General features: G+C 49.4%; 1 protein-coding gene across 1 annotated transcript in view; it reads left to right on the plus strand.

Annotated features, from left to right (window-relative positions):
• LOC125943852 (uncharacterized) overlaps nucleotides 1-19,312 on the plus strand; it is a 378,186-nt gene that overhangs the window by 348,279 nt on the left and 10,595 nt on the right. The window contains exon 5 of the mRNA XM_049663393.1: nucleotides 9,917-9,997. Coding sequence (XP_049519350.1) covers nucleotides 9,917-9,997 — 81 coding nt within the window. The remainder of the gene's footprint in view (nucleotides 1-9,916; nucleotides 9,998-19,312) is intronic.

Consider the following 19,312-nt stretch of genomic DNA (forward strand, 5'->3'; position numbering starts at 1 on the left):
AGAAAATTAACTTGCTGTGTCGTCAGCGCGAATGTCACAAAAAAGTCCTCCAAAACTGCCTATATGAATCTGTCACTAAGGCGACGAAATTCGGGCAAAGTTACCTACCCTGACTACAATGTACGTTCACAGATAAAAGAAGACCTTCAGCATTTGCCAAAACATATTAACCCGTCCAGTTACTTTTCTTTTTCAAGCGAAGCTTGTATACGCTAGCCTGCGCCGGCGATGTAACGCTAAAATAAATAAGAAACAGCTGCTCTCAGAGCTGCACAGGTGCCTCGCGCTCGGCACGCGCTCGTGCCACTGCTCCCGCGTGGTGTGAACTTCATTATGAACTTCTTTCAACATGACATCGACAACGGTAGTGCGATCACACATCGCGATCATATCTGTCGGTTTAGGATCACTGCGGAGCACGTGTGCCCCAGCAGCCCAGTTGCGCGCAGCGCGACGTGGTTTCGCGAGAAATGTAAACAAGAGAGGAGAATCTGCCACGACAAGATGGCGGAGTAACGGCAACTTCCGGCTTGATTTCGCTTCGCAAAGAGTGACGTCAGGGCCCCTCCTCAGTTTTTCCTCCCTCCATGAGCCAGACCAACATCGTCCTGGCTGATTCTGGCAGCCCGCGGGTAGCCAGAACCGTCCAGCCCGAGCAAAACGAACGCGTGTCGGAAGTGCGTCACGCGGTGGGCGGAGCAACCCGACAAAAACGAAGGCGCTCTGGCTGGCTCTGGCAGCCCGCGGGTAGCTAGAAGTGAAAAATCGAAGAAGCACAGCTTTGTTGTTAAAAAAAAAACATTATTTAAAAGGCTTGCCTCGCCGCCGCCTCACGGCAAGCTTTAACGTCCCCTCACGGGAGGCTTAGGCCCGGCCATCATAACGTGCTGGTTCTACAATAAAAGTTTATTCCTCCTCCTTATTTAGAAGGCGAACATTGAGCTCAAATATAACGACTGGTGCTGGATGATGGTTTCGTCAAATGCAGTAGCTGTTCGTAGGACTGATGTGGCATAACATGGTCCCTATGTAAATATATGAACCTGTCGTAGATCAGAAGGTTGTTTTGGCGACTATATGATAGCAACAGTATATAGCCTATATTTTAGAAGAATGTCCCCGGTTTTAAGAAATATGCTGCGGCTCTGAAGACGCTGTATCAGTCCTATACAATTAGTGCATACCAAAAGCCAGGTAGCGTGCTGACAGCAAAAAAGTGATAAAAAAGACAAAAAAAAAACAACCTGCAATGCGAACGTTTATAAGTAGCGCAGACCCGGCACAATATACGAAGTATACTTTATACAGGAAAATGGTGATTTATTGCAAGTCATTGCATGATTGTCGCAAAGTCATTGCATGATTGTCGCGAATTCCGTGTCCTAAATACCGCCTCCTATCTTTTAAAGGGACACTAAAGGCAAATGCAAAGTCCAGCTAAAATGATGGATCAGTGCTTGAGTATATCCAAGGCGTCAGTATTATCGTATTATCGTCAATAATCGAGAAATCTATGTAAATGCAGGGCAGGATTCAGGTACATGCCCGATGATGACGGCACTCGTCATTTAACTTCTGTCACTAGTTATAACTAGTTATAAAAACAGACGGCCGCCAATTTAATGTAGTAACGGACCACCATGCGCTGTGCTGGCCCTCCTCATTGAAAGACCCCTCTAGCCGCCTCGCACGCTGGGCACTCCGTTTGCAAGAGTACGACATCCGGGTTGTGTACCGCTCTGGACGCAAGCACACCGATGCTGACGCTCTCTCCCGCTCGCTAATATCACCTGACCCTGATCCTGACAGTCTTTGCCCACTCAACTTTGTCCTCTCTGCACTTGCCATCGATGACATGCGCTCTGAGCAGAGCAAAGACCCGTGGATTTCTTTGCTTTTGGAGTTTCTCTCTGATCCTACCACTGTTACGGCGTCTAGGACTCTACGGCGGCAGGTGCATCACTTTGTTATTCGCGACCAACTCCTATACCGTCGCAATTATCCCCCCGAAGGTCGGCAATGGCTCCCTAGTAATACCGCGTCATCTTTGGGCTGATTTATGCGCATCGTTTCACACTGATCCCCAATGTGCACACGGTGGCGTGTTAAAGACCTACACCCGCCTTAGGCTCCGGTATTACTGGCCGGTACAAGTTCGTTCGGAAGTACGTCCACTGCTGCCTCGACTGCCAGCGCCGAAAGTCGGCCCCTACTTCCACTGCCGCACCCTTGCAGCCGCTTCCTTGCCCATCCCGTCCTTTTGATCGGGTCGGAATCGACCTTTACGGCCCGCTTCCTTGAACTGGTGCTGACAACCGCTGGATTATCGTTGCAGTGGATCACCTCACTGGCTATGCAGAAACCGCTGCACTTCCATCTGCAACTGCCCAAGATGTTGCATCCTTCATACTGCGGCATTTTGTTCTTCATCACGGAGCACCTCGGGAACTTCTCAGTGATCGAGGCCACGCATTTCTATATGAAGTCGTGGCGTCGCTTCTGAAGGAGTGTCACATCATCAACAGGACCACTAGCGCATACCATCCACAGACGAATGGGCTGACGGAGCGTTTCAACCGTACTCTTGGCGACATGCTCGCCATGTACGTCGCGTCCGACCATTCCAACTAGGACGCTGTGCTTCCGTTCGTCACGTTCGCCTATAATACTGCCAGTCAAGCTATCACTGGTTTTTCTCCGCTTTTCTTACTGTATCGATACCATCGATACCATGCTGCCCTACCAGCCTGATTCATCGGAATGTGTTCCTGTGTCTCAAGCTGCGGAGCATGCTGAAGAATGCAGACAACTCGCCCGTTGTCTTACCGCCGCAGATCAGACACAACAGAAGCTCCGTCGTGGTGGCTGTGTTCCCCCAAGCTTCCCTTCCGATTCGTTGGTTTGGCTGTGGGTTCCACCTGTAGCTCCCGGCCTTTCTTCTAAGCTGCTGCCAAGATATCATGGACCTTACCGTGTAATTGCACAAACTTCCCCCGTGAATTATGTCGTCGAGCCTGTGTCACCGTCCTCTGATCAGCGCCGTCGCGGTCGCGAAACGGTTCACGTAGATCGGCTCAAGCCCTTCTACGATCCCTCTATGTTACCGTATGCTTAGATCGCCAGGATGGCGTCTTTTTCTCCGGGGGACAAATGTAAGGAAGAAGAAGTGCCGGTTAGCCAGGTGCATCTCCGGTGTATAAAATACGACGAAGTGCCGGTCAGACAGGCGCATCACCAGCGCTTTTACGCACGGGGCTTGTCCTGACTGCTCACAGGGTTCTGACTGCCGCACCGAGTTCGACCTCTCAATCCTGTCAATAAACACCTTGACACATCATTTTATTGAATTATACGACGAAAGCAAATGTTGACCAGTTCGATTTCATTTTAGAAAAAAAGAGCTCACTGACATTACACCGATCACAACGACGCGGCCGGTCGAAAGGTAAAATTTTCGCTCGACTCGGCGCCGCCCAAGCTTTCGAGTTTCCGTACCGTTATACCATAGTACCGCCTTGGTTTTGCTGGATCCCGAAACTCGCACAAACTGCAAGTAGAAGAGAATTCCACGTCTCAGTTCTAGATTACACAGCTACGTCTTCTAACAGACAGGAAGGCCAATATTCGCATTGGAGAGTTCCGCTCTGGTGTAGGTGGTGGGAAACATTATTTTATTCGGCCTCTTAATGAGAATACATCTGTAAGAGTTATGCAGGGACAGCCCCTTAAAGGGACGGCCCCTACAAATATTAGGTGGGAATCCCTAGTACGGCACCCTATTGGCGTTGGCCGCTGCCTGGGCTCGTCCGACCAAGGCCTTTTGGGTCTGAAGGTCAGAGCAGCCAAGCAGGGCCGCCTCTCAGTCCTCCCGGGTTGCATTGGTGATAGGGGGTATAGCAGGATTAGAGGGGCAGGCCCGCACCATGTGGTAGATGTCCGAAGACGTCTCCCCGCAGTGCGAGCAACTGCCGGAAAAGGCGGAATCGAAGTGTTTCAGACCTGCTGGGCACGCACAGTGTTTCGTAAAGTAGGAGTAGAAGCCTCTCCTCCGCTTTACCTAGGCCTTTACACGGGCGTGGATAAAGGCTGTGGTCAGATTCGTAATGGTAAACAATTTCGCGGAAAGAATATGCCGGATTGAATTCGAGATCATCCTGATCTGGGGAGTCGAGTGGGAATGCCCGGCAAGAGAGCGCATGGGCGGCGGCGGCGGCTGCCTCATTCCCTTTTAGTCCCATGTGAGCAGGAGCCCAGACTATATTGCGGGTTGCGTCGACAAGGAGTCCGAAGTCTGCTCCAATAACTGCATGACGGACGTCTGCAACCAGGAAAATCCTGCGGAACGTTCAACCAAGGCCAAGGTTTAGCATGACGGAGCGTGACGAGAAAACTGGAATCCTGGTGCCGTTGAAGGCTTGCAAAAGCAGCACAGGTGTCGCTTTTCGTTCGGAGTGGTGAGCGGCGAGAATGCTGACATCACCTCCTGTGTCGACTAAGAACCGTTGTCCCATAACTCTGTCCGTCACGTAGAAAAGGCGACTTGTGTGTTGGGCCGGACCACTCGTCGCCGTTAGAGATTGGCCGGCCTGTTTCCCTGCCAAGGGCAGGGACGCCGAAAGTGACTAGCGTCGTTTCCAAAACGGCGTTGCTAGTAGCAAACGCCAGACGTTGTAGGTGATGTGTCATTTCGGGTGCTCGTGCATCTTGATTTGCTGGACCTACAGCTGCGTGGGCGACGAGATGACGTGTGGCGATGTTCCGCTCCACAGATGATGCGTTCCAGGGGCTCGCAGAAGGAGTCGAGCGGAGATTGCGCTGCTGAAGAGCAGGGAAGGGTTTGCAGGTCGGTTGTATTGTCACCCGGAGACGATGTGGTCGCTGCGATGGTTGGGTTGGCTAATTCTATGACTTTGTAAGCCAAAGCGGCAAGTCCGGTAAGATCCATGGTAGAGGCTGCCGCCAGGACAATCTGTACGTTAGCCCGGTGTCGTTGCAAAAACAATTAGCGCAACAGCATGTCGTCGATGGATCTCTCGTTGTCTCCGAGCAGCTGCCTCATTCGGCGAAGAAGTTGACTAGAGCGTCGGTCATCGAGTTCTTCAGCGGACAGAAGCTGCTGTGCGCTGTAGCAGGGCGGCCTTGAGATCGTCGTAGGCGGCGTAGACAATGGGGCGTTCAACAAATCTGCTACTTCGTCAATGGCGGTGGGCTAGGGCGCTGCAACGGCGTGAAGAAACTTCGAGGTTTGAGACCGGATACAAGGGACTTGAAATTGCCATTCAGCCCGAAGAAACCACGCCTAAGGATGCTGGTCCCAGTACTGTGGGAGGCGAACAGCGATGGCCGAACAGAAGGGCTCACCGCGTTCGTCGGAAGGGTTCTCGCCTTGAGCTCTCGTAGCCTTGGTCTGGTCCATGGTCGTCTCTACCACAGGAGCGTATGGCAGTATCGCGTCCGAGGTCACCAAACTGTGGCGACGAGCGACCATGTAGACCGGGAAAGTAGCGGGCTCTCGCGGGAGAACAAAAACCGACACTCGATCTCTTAGCGTAACATTTTTAATCTCCTTCGCAACCCTAGCCCCTGCCGGTGCGTGCCAGCCGCTCGCGCCTCGCGTAGACGCGAGCGTCTACGTAATTCTCATGCGACGCCGATGCTGCTGCCGCTACAGTAAAATTGATTTTTTAAAGAGGTTGGCAGGCGTCGAGGACGTAAAGCACACCACCTACACCGACCACATCACTATCTGTTGCTCCGGCGGCTGCGAGGGCAGAGTCCAAGAAGCCATGCAGGAGGCGATCGACGTGATCGAGGTGTATCGCCGCCCCACCGGACTTCGATGCTCCCCCGCCAAGTCAGGGCTTCTGCTTTACAGAAAAGAGAAAGGAGGCAGGCCCGAACATTGGAAGCCAGTCTCCGAAAGCAGCATCAGTTTTCGCACTTGTGACGGGGTGGGGGGAGGGGTGATGCCCAAGGTAGACGTCACTCGGGTCCTGGGCATGTTTGTCGAATTGCACGGTGGGAACGGAATGGCGCTCCCCAAGATCATCGCAAAGACGGACAATGCCTTCCGCCTCGTTAGCTGAATCGCAAACAGACTCCGAGGCATGAAGCAAGCGAATCTCGTCAGGCTGATCAACGCCTTAATACTATGACACTTCACGTACACGATTTCTATGAACAACTGGCTCATAGCACACCGAGACAAGATCAACGCTCTCATCCGCAAAGTAGTCAAATGGGCTCTCGTGCCCATACCGAGGATCTCCTCAACCATCAGGACACTTGCCTAGGATCTCCTCAAACTGGGGGTACACAACACCGCCGAGGAGATTGCCGAGTCCAAGAACGCGCGCCACTCGTTCGCCTGACCACCACAGCGGCAGCTAAACGCATCCTCGGAGAGCTGGGTTACCCCCCTGCGGGATCCTCGAGGGTCAGTACACCGATCCCTAGGTGCATTCGAGACAAGTTCGAAGTAGCCCCCGTGCCCCGAAACGTCCATCGCGTCCACTACGAGGGCAGACGCAAGGCCAGATCAGTAGCGATCCTCAAGCAGATCAAGCAACAAGTTATCAGGGCAAGCTTTGTCGACGCCGCAGAGTACAGCGATGCGAAGACCTTTGCCGTCGTCGTGGTAGACTCGAGCGGCAATGTTTCCAATAGCGCTTCGACTCGCATTTCAGACCCTGAAGTCGCCGAGCAAGCCACCATCGCCCTCGCCCTGCTAGACGGTCGTGGGTCCGAGATCTATAGCGATTCCAAAACGGCAGTTAGGGCTTTTCAGAAGGGTTGCATCGCCAAGCAAGCCGCTCGTCTTCTCGGCGTCTCGATTGCAGATGCTCTCACGCATGATTCGATTCACTGGTTCTCTGCTCACGTAGGGTTGGTCGAGGGTGCTCCGCCGAACCTCAGTGGGTCTGCTCACGAGGGTGCGCGCGAGCTCACCGAGTGTAAGATGAATCTTATCTACAAAGGCAAAGGAGATAAGGATAAGACGAGCTCGTACAGGCCAGTTACAGTAACGTCGGTGATATATAGAATGGCAATGCAAGCCATAAAATTAGAACTGTCGAAGTGGGTGGAGGAAAACGGTGTATTGGGGGAACTACAGAATGGGTTCAGGCCAGGCAGACGCTTAGAAGACAATATGTTTGTACTAACTCAGTGCATAGAGATTTCAGTAGCTCAGAAAAGACCTTTATGGATAGCATTTCTAGATATTAAAGGAGCTTATGACAACGTAGACAGGGAATTGTTGTGGGATATTCTTCAATACGAAGGCATAGATGACGATTTCGTGGAGCTGCTGAGGGAGATATATCGAGACAACCAAGTACAAGTGGCATGGGAAGGCCGAAAAGGAAATGAAATGGTGGGAATTCACCAAGGATTGAAGCAAGGATGCCCTCTGTCACCATTGTTGTTCACGCTTTACGTCAAGGGCATAGAAAGACGACTGGAAAACAGCGAATTAGGTTTTGATTTATCCTACATGCGTAATGGACAAATGGTGCAACAGAAGATCCCTGGACTGATGTACGCAGACGACATTGTGCTACTAGCGGACAATAAAAAGATTTACAGATACTTGCGAATATCTGTGGGAACGCAGCGACAAATCTAGGCCTTAAGTTTAGCACAGAGAAATCAGGGATTATGATCTTTAATGAGCACACGAGTAACTTCGTGGTGTCAATTCAACAGAAAGTAATACCCATAGTGAAGCAATATAAGTACCTCGGCGTACACATAAACGAAGGAAAGAATTACTCAAGCAACCACCAAGATAATCTGAAAATAAAGGGGAAGCGGAATGCAGCATTAATGAAACACAGAGCACTGTGGGGCCACAATAAGTATGAGGTGGTGCGTGGAATCTGGAAGGGAGTAATGGTGCCAGCGCTAACATTCGCAAATGCCATTATATGCTTAAATCGGATATATTGGCGGGTCTGGAAGTTAACCAAAGATCAGTAGGCCGGTTGGCTTTGGGAGCACACGGTAATACGACAAATGAGGCAGTGCATGGAGACATGGGTTGGGCCTCTTTTGAAGTCAGAGAAGCACAAAGCAAAATTAGTTTTGAAGAAAGGCTCAGGAACATGGATGAAAATAAATGGGCGGCTAAAGTGCACAAGTATATCTACATGAAAAGCGTGGACACAGAATGGAGGAAGAGGTCAAGGAAGTTGGCAACCAAGTACAGGATAATCGAAACTGTAAATAGACAACCAGGGGTCATCAGAAAGAAAGTGAGAGAAATAGAGACCGTGAATTGGATGCAAAGAATGGAAACGAAAAGGACAATGGAGATTTACAAGAATGAGAAGAAAGAAATTAGAAGGGAAAATCTGTACGATAACACAAAGGGCAGTGCCTTGCTATTTGAGGCTCGAGCCGGTTGCCTAAGGACGAAAACATATCGGAACAAATATTCGGAATTAGATGAGACATGTGTATGCTGCAGTAAAGATCCAGAGACCACTCAGTGCGTTTCTTCTGTAAAGAGCGCCGACTCCCCTCCCCCCTATGGCAACATGGACGCTCCCGCTACTCACAACGAGGTTATGAAACTCTTCTACGTGTCTTTATAGAAAGGTCTTTCCATCGGGTCACTTCAAGTTGAATTGGGCGCAAGCCGTTTCTTTTAGACTCTTACAGACTGGCACATGTCCGTGTCTGGCCGTTCTACACGAAGTTTTTACCCAACGTATACCGCGACGACGCGTGCCCGTCCTGCGGGTAGACCTCTACTCTAACACACATGCTCTAGAAGTGCGGGTCGAGATATCCCAAGTTCGGCAAGGAGGAGTGGAAGTCGCGTCTGCGTAGCCCTGCTCTAGACAATCAAATCCTGGCTGTCCGGTGCGCCCGCGACCGGGCCGGTGGGCTAGACCTGCCGGTTCCCAGGTGGGACTAGCCGGTGCGCGACGAGTTTACTTCTTCGCTGGACGTCCAATTATGTTCTTTCACTCATTCACTCACTTACTCCAGGTGATGTCGCGGGATGCGCGAACGATCCACGCCACTTGACCAAAAATAGCTGCCGCGCTAAAGCACTGCAGCGGCGCATCCTACCACCGTCTGTCGGGTGCCGTTTTACACACCGAGGGCAGGAAATGGCAGTGATGACGTATGCAACGTCAAGACTCGCCGGTTGGCGTTGCCGGATATTTGAATTGACATAGAGGTATTCGAACCCATGAGATGCAATTTTCCCGCAAACTAAGTATTTTCGTTGCACGAAACAAGCGTTGCGAGGTTCTAGAATAAAAATACTTAGTTTCCGGGAAAATAGCATCTCATGGGTTCGAAGTTTCTGGAATGATATTTCAGCAGTCCACGTCGACTTCTTAATTGTCTTTAGTGTCCTTTAAGTGTCATTATGAGCATAACTTCTTAAACTGCCTAACAGTAACAAAAATTACGCACATAACTTAAGTAAACGCTCTTACCCGTTTTAATAATATTTTAGGGGCAAGCTTCGGGGTGGCTATTGCCACGAACAAAATCAACATGAAATTTTTGGGGGCCCGGAGATCCACTGACTTATCTACGCACAATTTTGACTATCTTTGCAGCTGAAATAATTTGGGCTTCTTGTAATTACATTAAGAGCGCTGGTGCGCAAGATCGTTCAACGCAAAATATGGATGTAAAAGAAGATGGATTGGATGTTGTAAAACGTACTTCCTCTAAAATAACACCACGAAAAGGTTTAAGACTTATTGAGCCGTTTGTAGTTTTGGATGCAAAGCAAGAATATCAGTGGCCAAAACATGCTTGTTTGGCTGCAGATCTCAAAATAGATGTGTTGCAAGCTAATATGCGAATGTTTTATATTGAATTCGTTTGCATCGAAGGCTTAATAATTCATTGTTGATCTCGACAAGATAAGTATTTCTGTTTACAGGCTGGTTACAACCTCGGCTGCGCGGACAGTTCCGGAAGAAGGTACGCAAACGGAAAGGGGTGCGTCCTAGATTTCCGAAGAGTAAGTACCAAATCATAATCACTTCTGACCTTCTAAATGCCGTGCTGGTTGCGCTTTTGTACGCAATACGAAGCGCAACAGTGGCCGACATTGAGAATAATTTGAGTATAAATGTAGTGGAGCTGCCTTTACCAGTAGGATTACCCCATTCGCCATTAGCCGTCTCAACTTTTAGAACGATAATGCGTCTTCGGTATTAGTTCTCCTTAAAGCTATTACGGTATAAAATCATACTTCGCGAAAATAAGCAAAATTATAGCACTGTTATGGCGTCAACATAGTTACACCGTTGTTTCTGTGTCATCGGCTTTAGCGCTATAGTTGTCGACGCGGAGTCCTAACTGTCCCAGTGCCCACCCTAGTGCTGCAGGGATGGACTGCACGTTGGCAGCGGAACAAGCTACCCACGCCCTAATTATTTCAGGGGATGGCCCACCACATCAAAATTCATATAAAATTTGCCTGTACACCGCAATCGGTGAACAGCTTGCCATAGCGGAACGATCTAGCATATTCTTTCGCACGGTGAATCACGTGTTCGTTTCGTTTCTACAAAGGTGGTTATGACCATGGTGTGGATTGGTCGGTAGCAGCAGCGACGTGATATTTAGCGCTGGTTTGTGCTTTTACATGTAGGTTTGCACAGTTTAAGAGGTTGTTGAGACGATTATCTTTGTATTCGTCTCTGGCGATGCTGCTCCTTCAGTTTCGAGGTCGGAACACGAGTTATCGATTTGACACTCCACAGAACGGTTTCTGAAGGTTTTATAGTATGACCCTCCAACACTTTGCCTCCCTCCCCATCCTCTCCTGATGCACATTGCTGCCCCGGTATACCAAGTCGTGTTCCGGGGGTAAACTTCGCTACGGCACCTAGGACAGTGACAGACGTGCTACGGATGTTTCTTGTGCACTTTCATTTCTTGACGCCTCAGCTTCTGACTCGAGTCAGAATCTCTGCGACCACATGTCCCAGCATACACCATGGCAGGCAGCCAACGCAGGGATATCACTAACCATATAAAGAGGCAAATAAGATACGGTGACATAGCATCGTCTCCATGGAAATGTTCATTTCAGTAATTTTGTTAAATTGTTGATATTTTATGCCAAAACGTATTTGAATATACATGTATATGTTGACGGCGTGGAAAGATAACAATCAGGGTACGGAAGAAATGTATAATACCTTTCAATAAAAGCAACAAAAACAATAAAATCAAGCAAGAACATGCAGTACGAATGAGTCAGAGTGGTTGCGATGACGAACAGGCTTTTGCAGGCTAGAAACCGCACATGCGTACGTGAAAGGTGGTGGAGCGTCTGAGCAGCAGTCTTTTTATTGCGATAGCAATTATATGGACATTCAAAAGCAGATTTCTGCCGTCGCCGTCGCCGTGAGGTTCCGTATGACGTCATTTGGAGAAGAAATCGTCGCCGCGCGCCGAACGCTGTATTTGCGAGTGAAAGGGCACGAGGGGCGCGTCTTTCACGGGGAGTGAACGCACGGCGAAGAACAAACGCGCGTTCTGCGCCGTGCTCGCTTAAGGGCTGCAGAAGTAGGCGTCTCTGTTCTCCTTCACAATCACCATGTATGTAGAGCAAACGCGCCTTCTTCCGACGAGCGAGAGGCCGTGGGGGAGGGGGAGGGAAGGGAGGCGACGTTTAGCTGCGGCACGCAGTGCCTATTTATATCAGAGGCTCCGGCAACAGTCACCAACGCCGCACGCATTTTGAACGAACGCGGGCAAAACGCCGATGGCGTCGACAACAGTTCTGCGTGTTGCCGGTGCTGCTGCATGTCCAAGTTTATACAGCTGATAAAGCTAATAACATTACTCCGTATAGATCTCTACAAGTTTGCTATCGCAATTGATGCTTCGCCTTTCAGGTGAAACTGCGACAACTTTTTTTTGTAGAAGCAAGGGAATGTAGGCCACGTCACAGCAAGCTATCCGAAAATCCCTAATTTTCGACGCAAGAAAAAAAAAGAAAGAATAAAAAAACATGATACACACACACGCGCACAAAGATGGTCTCATCTAGTGGCACCAGCCCCACAAGCACAGTCCAGTAACTATAGGATGATCGCTCATTGCACAGGAGTGAAGGTGTCCACACAAATCTCTTAACATACTCTTAAGGACACCACCGCCACGAGACCAGCTCGTTATCGAAGAACCAGAGAAGCAGTATTGTTACTTATAAGCCGTCGATGGGAGTAGAACCGTACACCTCTGCTTACAGGGTACAACTACGGTCCAAGCCCTTTGCTCATTATGAGTGGACGTCTGTCAGGATTGTTCCAATGATCATGTAGGCAAACCAGCTGTTCGTCATATTGAGTACATTCTGTGACAATATGCTCCACTGAGGCTTCGGCGTTATCATGGGGACTACATGTTGGGACGTTAGTCCCCTGATGCTACACAAGATGCGATGCGTGTAGGCTACATCTTAGCGTAAACGGCAGAGAAGTGTGTCGATCGGGCGATCAATCTTTTGCTTCTGTGAAAACCGCAAGGCTAGTTTTAGTGAAGATTTTGCATGTTCTTCGAACCACATGTGTTTGCAAAGTTTATGCCGCAGTGTGCAAAGAAATTCTTGACGTCAGATAGAGAAAACGTCACCGGTGTCAGGGTACATAATGTTTCAGCTGCAGTACCTAAAATGTCTGTCAAGTCGTTTCCGTAATTCCAACCTGGTTCGGTAGCCACTCAAAACAGACCTAATGATCAGTAAGAGAAGCGTTCGTCGGTATTTTTCAATATTATCACATCATTGACATGGAAATAAAGGTACTTGATTACTTCTAGATGTCTTTTATAGTCGAAGTATACCATCCAAAGCCGACTGATATCATTTGTCATCAGCTTGGAATATTCCAAAAAAGCTCTGCTACAGTATACGATGTCTTATAGGATAGTCGGTAACTTCGGTCAACTCGATTTGCAGGAATATGGAAAGCTATACGAGAGCTATCATTTGATGTAGAGTCGTCTGTAACTGCGCATGTTTAACCCTGCTGAAACCGGCTCATTTGTAGGAGCGTGAGAAGCTTTGCTTCAGGGTTCTGTATTGCCGTTTTTTAATAAATAGAAAACAAAAGTCAAAGTGGAATGTTCCCTGTCATAGAAGGCGTGATGAGCTGCCATGGAGAATGGCATATATATAAACGGTTCAAATGATGTTGTAAGGGAAGTACACCTTCATAAGGTCGTAATGTGCTATCAATTAGTTCACTTCTTTGAAGAAGTTTGTCACGCAGTGAGTGAGTATAATGCTTTGTCGATATAGCGAGCGAAGTGTCAGAAGTGTTTTTGAATGCTAAGAACTTATATGGGCAGTTATTTTTCTCCTCTAATCCAAAGTCTACTGAGGGTTGTATGCGGTAAACCGAGGCAAATACTACGGGGTGCCCTGTTGACTGGGTTAAACCTTGCATGGACTGGTAAGAATATGCAACAGCTTACCACACAAGAGTCACATGAAGCTTTAAAAGAGATTTCGTTTATGCCACCCCATTTTGTGCCTGTGATGCGTCACATAATATTTGATGTCCGATTCGCAAGCTCCCCATGGTTCATATATGAGCTCGCCACGTTAGCATTCGGTCCTGGGTAATCCAAAGAAAGCGATGTGTCCGTACAAGAAAAATCACAGTCTGGTTGACTGAAAGGCTGAGCTGGCCTCGAGGCCTTCTTGTGAATGGTTAGTGAAAGCAACTGGGATACTGTGATGATGATGTTGTGGGCCCAGGCCTCAAAGACCCAAAATGGCACAATGAACACAGATATGTTTTAATGACACAGGGACGGGAATAGGACGACGTACACGATAACACACAGAATTTATTTCCTAGTTATCTGTCGCTTATATAGCGTGACTGTAGGATGACCTCAAATTACGTGTCAGTATCACACACTCATGGCACGAAGAGTCGCAGTGATGAATTTAGCAGCAGGTAACGCAGGGGATGGAGGCCGGGGCGCAGGCCCGAGACACGACGAACCACTCATGTAGCAGCTGGGTCGGAACGTCCGCCCACCACGACAGCACCGGAACACGCCGGCGTCATATGCTCACACAGCAGTGGAGCAGGCCCGATCAGGCACAAGGACAGCCAGACCTGTTATCCCAGCTCACCCAGGAACACTGGCCTAGGGTAGAGGAACTGCTCGGCTCGTGAGGCACGAAGGCTCAGACCAGACACAGCTCAGAGCGAACACAGGCTTAGCCCAGGCACAGCGACAGCCCGGACCGCTCTGCCAGATCACACAGGACCACCGGCCTTGGGTATATGCACGGCTTGGCTCATTCGGGACGAAAGCCTAGACCCGGCAGCTCAGACTGGTGACATGGCTGCCCCTTCAGCGCCTGCACCGGCTTTTCCTCTTGCTCGTCTATCGCGCACCACAACTGTCACACACATTCGGCCGCGCAATTCAAACATAGTCTAAATTCTTGTCACGTCCCCCCCCCCCCCCGTTCAAGAAATTGAGGAGGGTTCTAGCACGGCGGAGTATCGAAAGCCCACACACTGACGAAGCACTCGCACTCTCTCTCACTTGTGGAATAGGCAGCCTCACGCCAGAGAAGCTGCCGGCTAGCGTAGGACACGGGGAACTAACTGCCGTCGCGTTCCTGCGAAATAAATTCTTCGAGACTTCTCGAAGAGGCATCCCTGCGTAGTAAGCGTTTGCTCCAGCCTAGAGCCTATAGTACAGGCTGCTGTAACAGGTCTTTTAGTCGCAAAATGTCCATTCGTGCGGTGTCTGACAATTCAGCCGATTCGGGCAGCCTTCCTGCATTGTCACTTACAGGCATTGTCCCCAGTGGAGCGCGTCCGAATAAATGACGCGGGTACCGTTAGTTGACAGACGTCGCACGATTTAACAAACCATTTAGTCTCCGACTGGACCTCTGGCCAGTAATATTCAGCAACTATGCGATCCACCGTTGTCGTCACACCCTGGTTACCGGTTTGGATCCCATTATGCGCCAACTTTATCACGGTCGCCCGAAGATCTTTTGGAACCACTCGTTCATCGACTATTTTCCCACCTGTTACTTTGTGCTTCCTGTACAAAATGTTATCATTTAAGTAATATTCGCTTGCGTGGCTATCCGCGATCATCATCTTGCTGACCTTTTCGAAGCAACGCCTCAGAGAACCATCGTCTTTCTCTACGGCTTTTAATTTGCTTTGCTCTATTTTAGTGGCTGCAGTTTACATAACAGACAGCGTGGGAAGGGACCGTGTCTTCGTTTCCCTTGACAGAGCTACCAGCTCGGCACCAGATTCTTCGTCGTCTTCGGTTTGGCTCGAGGAGGCGGCTGTGGTTTTAGCTTGGGACAACGTGTGGTCCTCTCTGTCTGGTAGCTCTGACTGAGCGGTGGGTGACCTCATCATGACCGGGTAACTCATCTGTCACTCTTATGTCGCTGTGGCGACCATGAAATTGTGAACTGGTGCAGTCATTAGGTGAGCGGGCACGCTCAATACATACATTTAACTTACGCGACTCCTTTAAAGAATGGCGTGCCTAAATATACTATTGCTTCCGCTATGTAGTGAACCGTGCGGTCAAGCAAAAACACTGCGCTTTTTGTTCCTGTCATTTTGTCCTCAGGTACCAAAGACAGTCGCACAAGCACGGTATTGCAGCCAGTGTTTTGTAAGACAGACACAGGTTGTGATTCGAGGAAGCCTCTTCCCACTGGCAGATTTCCACCGTCGCATTTGGGGCCTGATCGCATTAATGGCATGTTGACTATTGGGACCGTTTCACCATGTTGAAGCACGACGTATCCGCCACCCTCTTCTGCTGGTTTTTCGACTTGCGAGGGAGCCAGCAAACACGAAGCTTGTCCTTGATTTTTCCTCGGGAGTTCACCTGCTTGTTCTTTTCTGCCGGACCAACCGTGACCTTCAGGGTCACGGTTGGTCCGGTAACAACGATTAGTTGAACGATTAGTAAAAGAAACAACGATTAGTTGTCCGCGGCACCGCTGTTGGAGTTACAGTCTTGCGAGTAGAGTCTAACGCAAACTTATTGGAGAGCTTCTCTCCACCTAGATCGGTGAGGCTATGTGCCTCTATAAACCAATCGGTATTCTTCGACAACGTGGCGAGGGTCTTACAATCTCTTTCTTTCAGGAGAACTCGCAGCGACGCAGAACATCTCAAAAACTGTTCAGCAATCATGGCGTCCCTGAGCGACTCGAAGGTCCTCTCAATGTGGGAAATTTCAACCCAGCGGTCGAAGTAGGCCTATATTCTTCCTGCATATTGCAGGCCAGTCTCGTGGTCTTCGGTCCTTGCGGTTCGAAACTTTTTTCGGTATCCCTCAGCGGTGCACCGAAACCGCTGAAGGAGAGTAGCCTTCAGCTGGTCGTAGTCAAGGGCTGTATTCGAATCAAGCCGTCCTATGACCATCAACGCTTCTCCTGTCAGGCAAAGGCTGAGAGAGAGTGCCCATTTTGAACGGGGTCATTCTTCACTTGTAGCTACTCGCTCAAAGCGTAGCAAGTAGGCGTCTAAATCATCCCGGGCTTGGTTGAACAGGGGCATCAACTTATGAGGACTGAATACCTCAGGAGCCGCCCTGGTAACCGACTGTTGCGTAGTTGGGTCACTCAACGCGCCTTGTGCGCCAGCAGTCTTTTCCTGAAGCTGGATCTGGAGCTTTAGCACTCGTTCTTCAACTTCCAATCGTAGGCGCTCTTGTTCTGCCTGCGCTTTCGCGTTTTTGCCATGTTGGGCACGCTGGTCCCGTTCCCACGCGATTTCTGTGTCAACCGATTTCTTTGACGTCGTCTCTCACCGCCTTCTTCTTCTAAAATTGAAAACCCTTAACATCAACCCCAACGTGCTCCAGTGGATTGAGTGCTTTTTATTAAATCTAAAACAGTACGTCACGGCAAACAGCTATGACTCTCCTAATTCTACTGTAACCTCCGGTGTACCATAAGGAACCGTTTTTGGGCCGTTACTCTTCTTAATTTAAAATAACGATCTTCATACCCACGTTTCCTCACGGATTAGACTTTTTGCCGACGATTGTGTAATTTACCGGGAGATAACTAAACCAGGCGACGCACTGCTGCTTCAAGCTGATCTGAACTGGTGTACTCAATGGCTAATGAAACTGAACGTAAATAAATGCAAAGTAATGATGGTATGTCGTAACAGTAACGCTCCTATCCGTTATCCTTACTTTCTCAATAATGCTATCTGAGAAGCTGTTACCTCATATAAATACCTCGGCGTTCATAGATCTAATGCCTTGGCATGGCAAACTCACATGGATTTCGTGGCTAACAATGCTAATCGCATGTTAGGTTTCCTTCGCCGAAACGTTTCATTCGCTCCTATCTCTTTAAAACTTTTACCGTATGCAACACTTGTAAGGTCGAAACTCGAATATGCCACCTGTATCTGGGATCCTCAGTCTGCCTTGCTTACCTCCTCTCTCGAAGCTATTGAAAACCGAGCCGCCCGTTCCATCCTTTCTAATTACTCTCGCACCGCAAGTGTTACTGCAATGAAAATTTTTCTGGACCTCCCTGACTTTACGACACGAAGAAAAATGGCGCAGCTTGGGCTATTCCACAAAATATACCATACCAATTCATCACATTAAGAATGCACTACTCGCTGCTCCTCATTATATTTCAGCACGCACGGATCACAACTTCAAGTTTCACGTCCCAAGTTCACGTACAAATCTACACGCTTATTCCTTCGTTCCAAGGACATCGACCAGCTGCAACCGCTTCCCCGCCTCCATTGTGTGCAACCCCGTTGCATCATCTTTCAAAACATCGATTTCCAATTATTATATTGAGACCCACTCCTCTTTGTAACGCCCCACGTGGCATTGAGAGTATTGAAATAAATAAATATATAAACCCAGTGCTTCAGCTGCGCTCCTGTTATACCTAACTCTTTCCCTATGGCGTACAACCTCTCAATCTCCATCGTCCCTCCTGTGCATTGGAAAATCCAGGCAGCTTGCCAAAATTGTCATGACGATGTTGTGGGCCCAACCCTCAAACACACAAAGATGACACAATGAACACACTGAGGCTTCAATGACACGGGGACGAGACTAGGACGACGTACACGATAACACACACAATTCACTTCCTAGTTGTTTGTCGCTTATACAGCGTCACGGTAGGATTACGTCAAATTACGTGCCAGTATCACACACTCACGGCACGAAGAGTCGCAGTGAAGAATCTAGCACCAGGTAAGGCAGGGGAGGGAGGCCGGGGCGGAGGCCCGGCAAACGACGAACCACTCGTGTATGTGCTGGGTCGGGACGCCTGCCCACCACGGCTGCACCGGAATACGCCGGCGTCATATGCTCACACCGCAGTGGAGCAGGCCGGATAAGGCACAGGGACCGCCAGACCTGTTTTCCCAGCTCACCCAGGAACACCGGCCTAGGCTTAATGAACTGCTCGGCTCGTGAGGCGCGAAGGCTCAGACCAGGCACAGCTCAGACCGGGAACAGGCTCAGCCCAGGCACAGGGGCAGCCCGGACCGCTGTCCCAGCTCACCGAGGAATACCCGCCTTGGGTAGATGCACTGCTTGGATCGTTCGGGAGGAAAGCGCAGACCCGGCAGCTCAGACTGGTGACATGGCTGCCCCTTCAGCACCTGCACCGGCTCTTCCTCGTCCATCGCGCACCACAACTGTCACGCACATTCGGCCGCGCAATCCAAACATAGTCTAAACTCCTATCACAGATATCTATCTATGCCTTCCTCTAGCCGTTCTTGTACAGCATTGTCGTAGCCCGACGACAAGAAGCATAGATCATCTGCAGATATAGATATATGGACGCACGTTGGCAGGGAGTAGGCAATTTACATATTACTACGTTGAAAAAAATGTAGAGCTGAACACGGCGCCTTGCGACAGTCCCGCTTTCAGCTTGTACGGTGTGCTGCTGCCGTTGCTGGTCACCATGCAATCACTACGCTGGCTCAAAAAATCTTTCAATCCCACGAAGCAGCCGTCCTCATACACCAAGACTCTATAGCCCGTAAGAAACATGCAAGTTCTGAACTATGTCGCAAGCCTGTTTGATGTCAAAGCCAGCTGCAGTTGTGATCCTGTTAGGCGTCTTTTTGAGCTCCACGTGAGTGACGAGGTATAAAGCAGGGTCTGAAGCACTGCGGCATGAATGAATACCAAACAGTGCCTTCAGTGAAGCCTTAAATTACTTATAAAACCATTGCAGTCTTTGTTATATCATTTTATCCGCTGATCTTGCCAATAATGTTGTTCAAGCTTAAAT

This window comes from Dermacentor silvarum, chromosome 3 (assembly GCF_013339745.2).
Source record: "Dermacentor silvarum isolate Dsil-2018 chromosome 3, BIME_Dsil_1.4, whole genome shotgun sequence".
Classification (NCBI taxonomy): Eukaryota; Metazoa; Arthropoda; class Arachnida; order Ixodida; family Ixodidae; genus Dermacentor; species Dermacentor silvarum.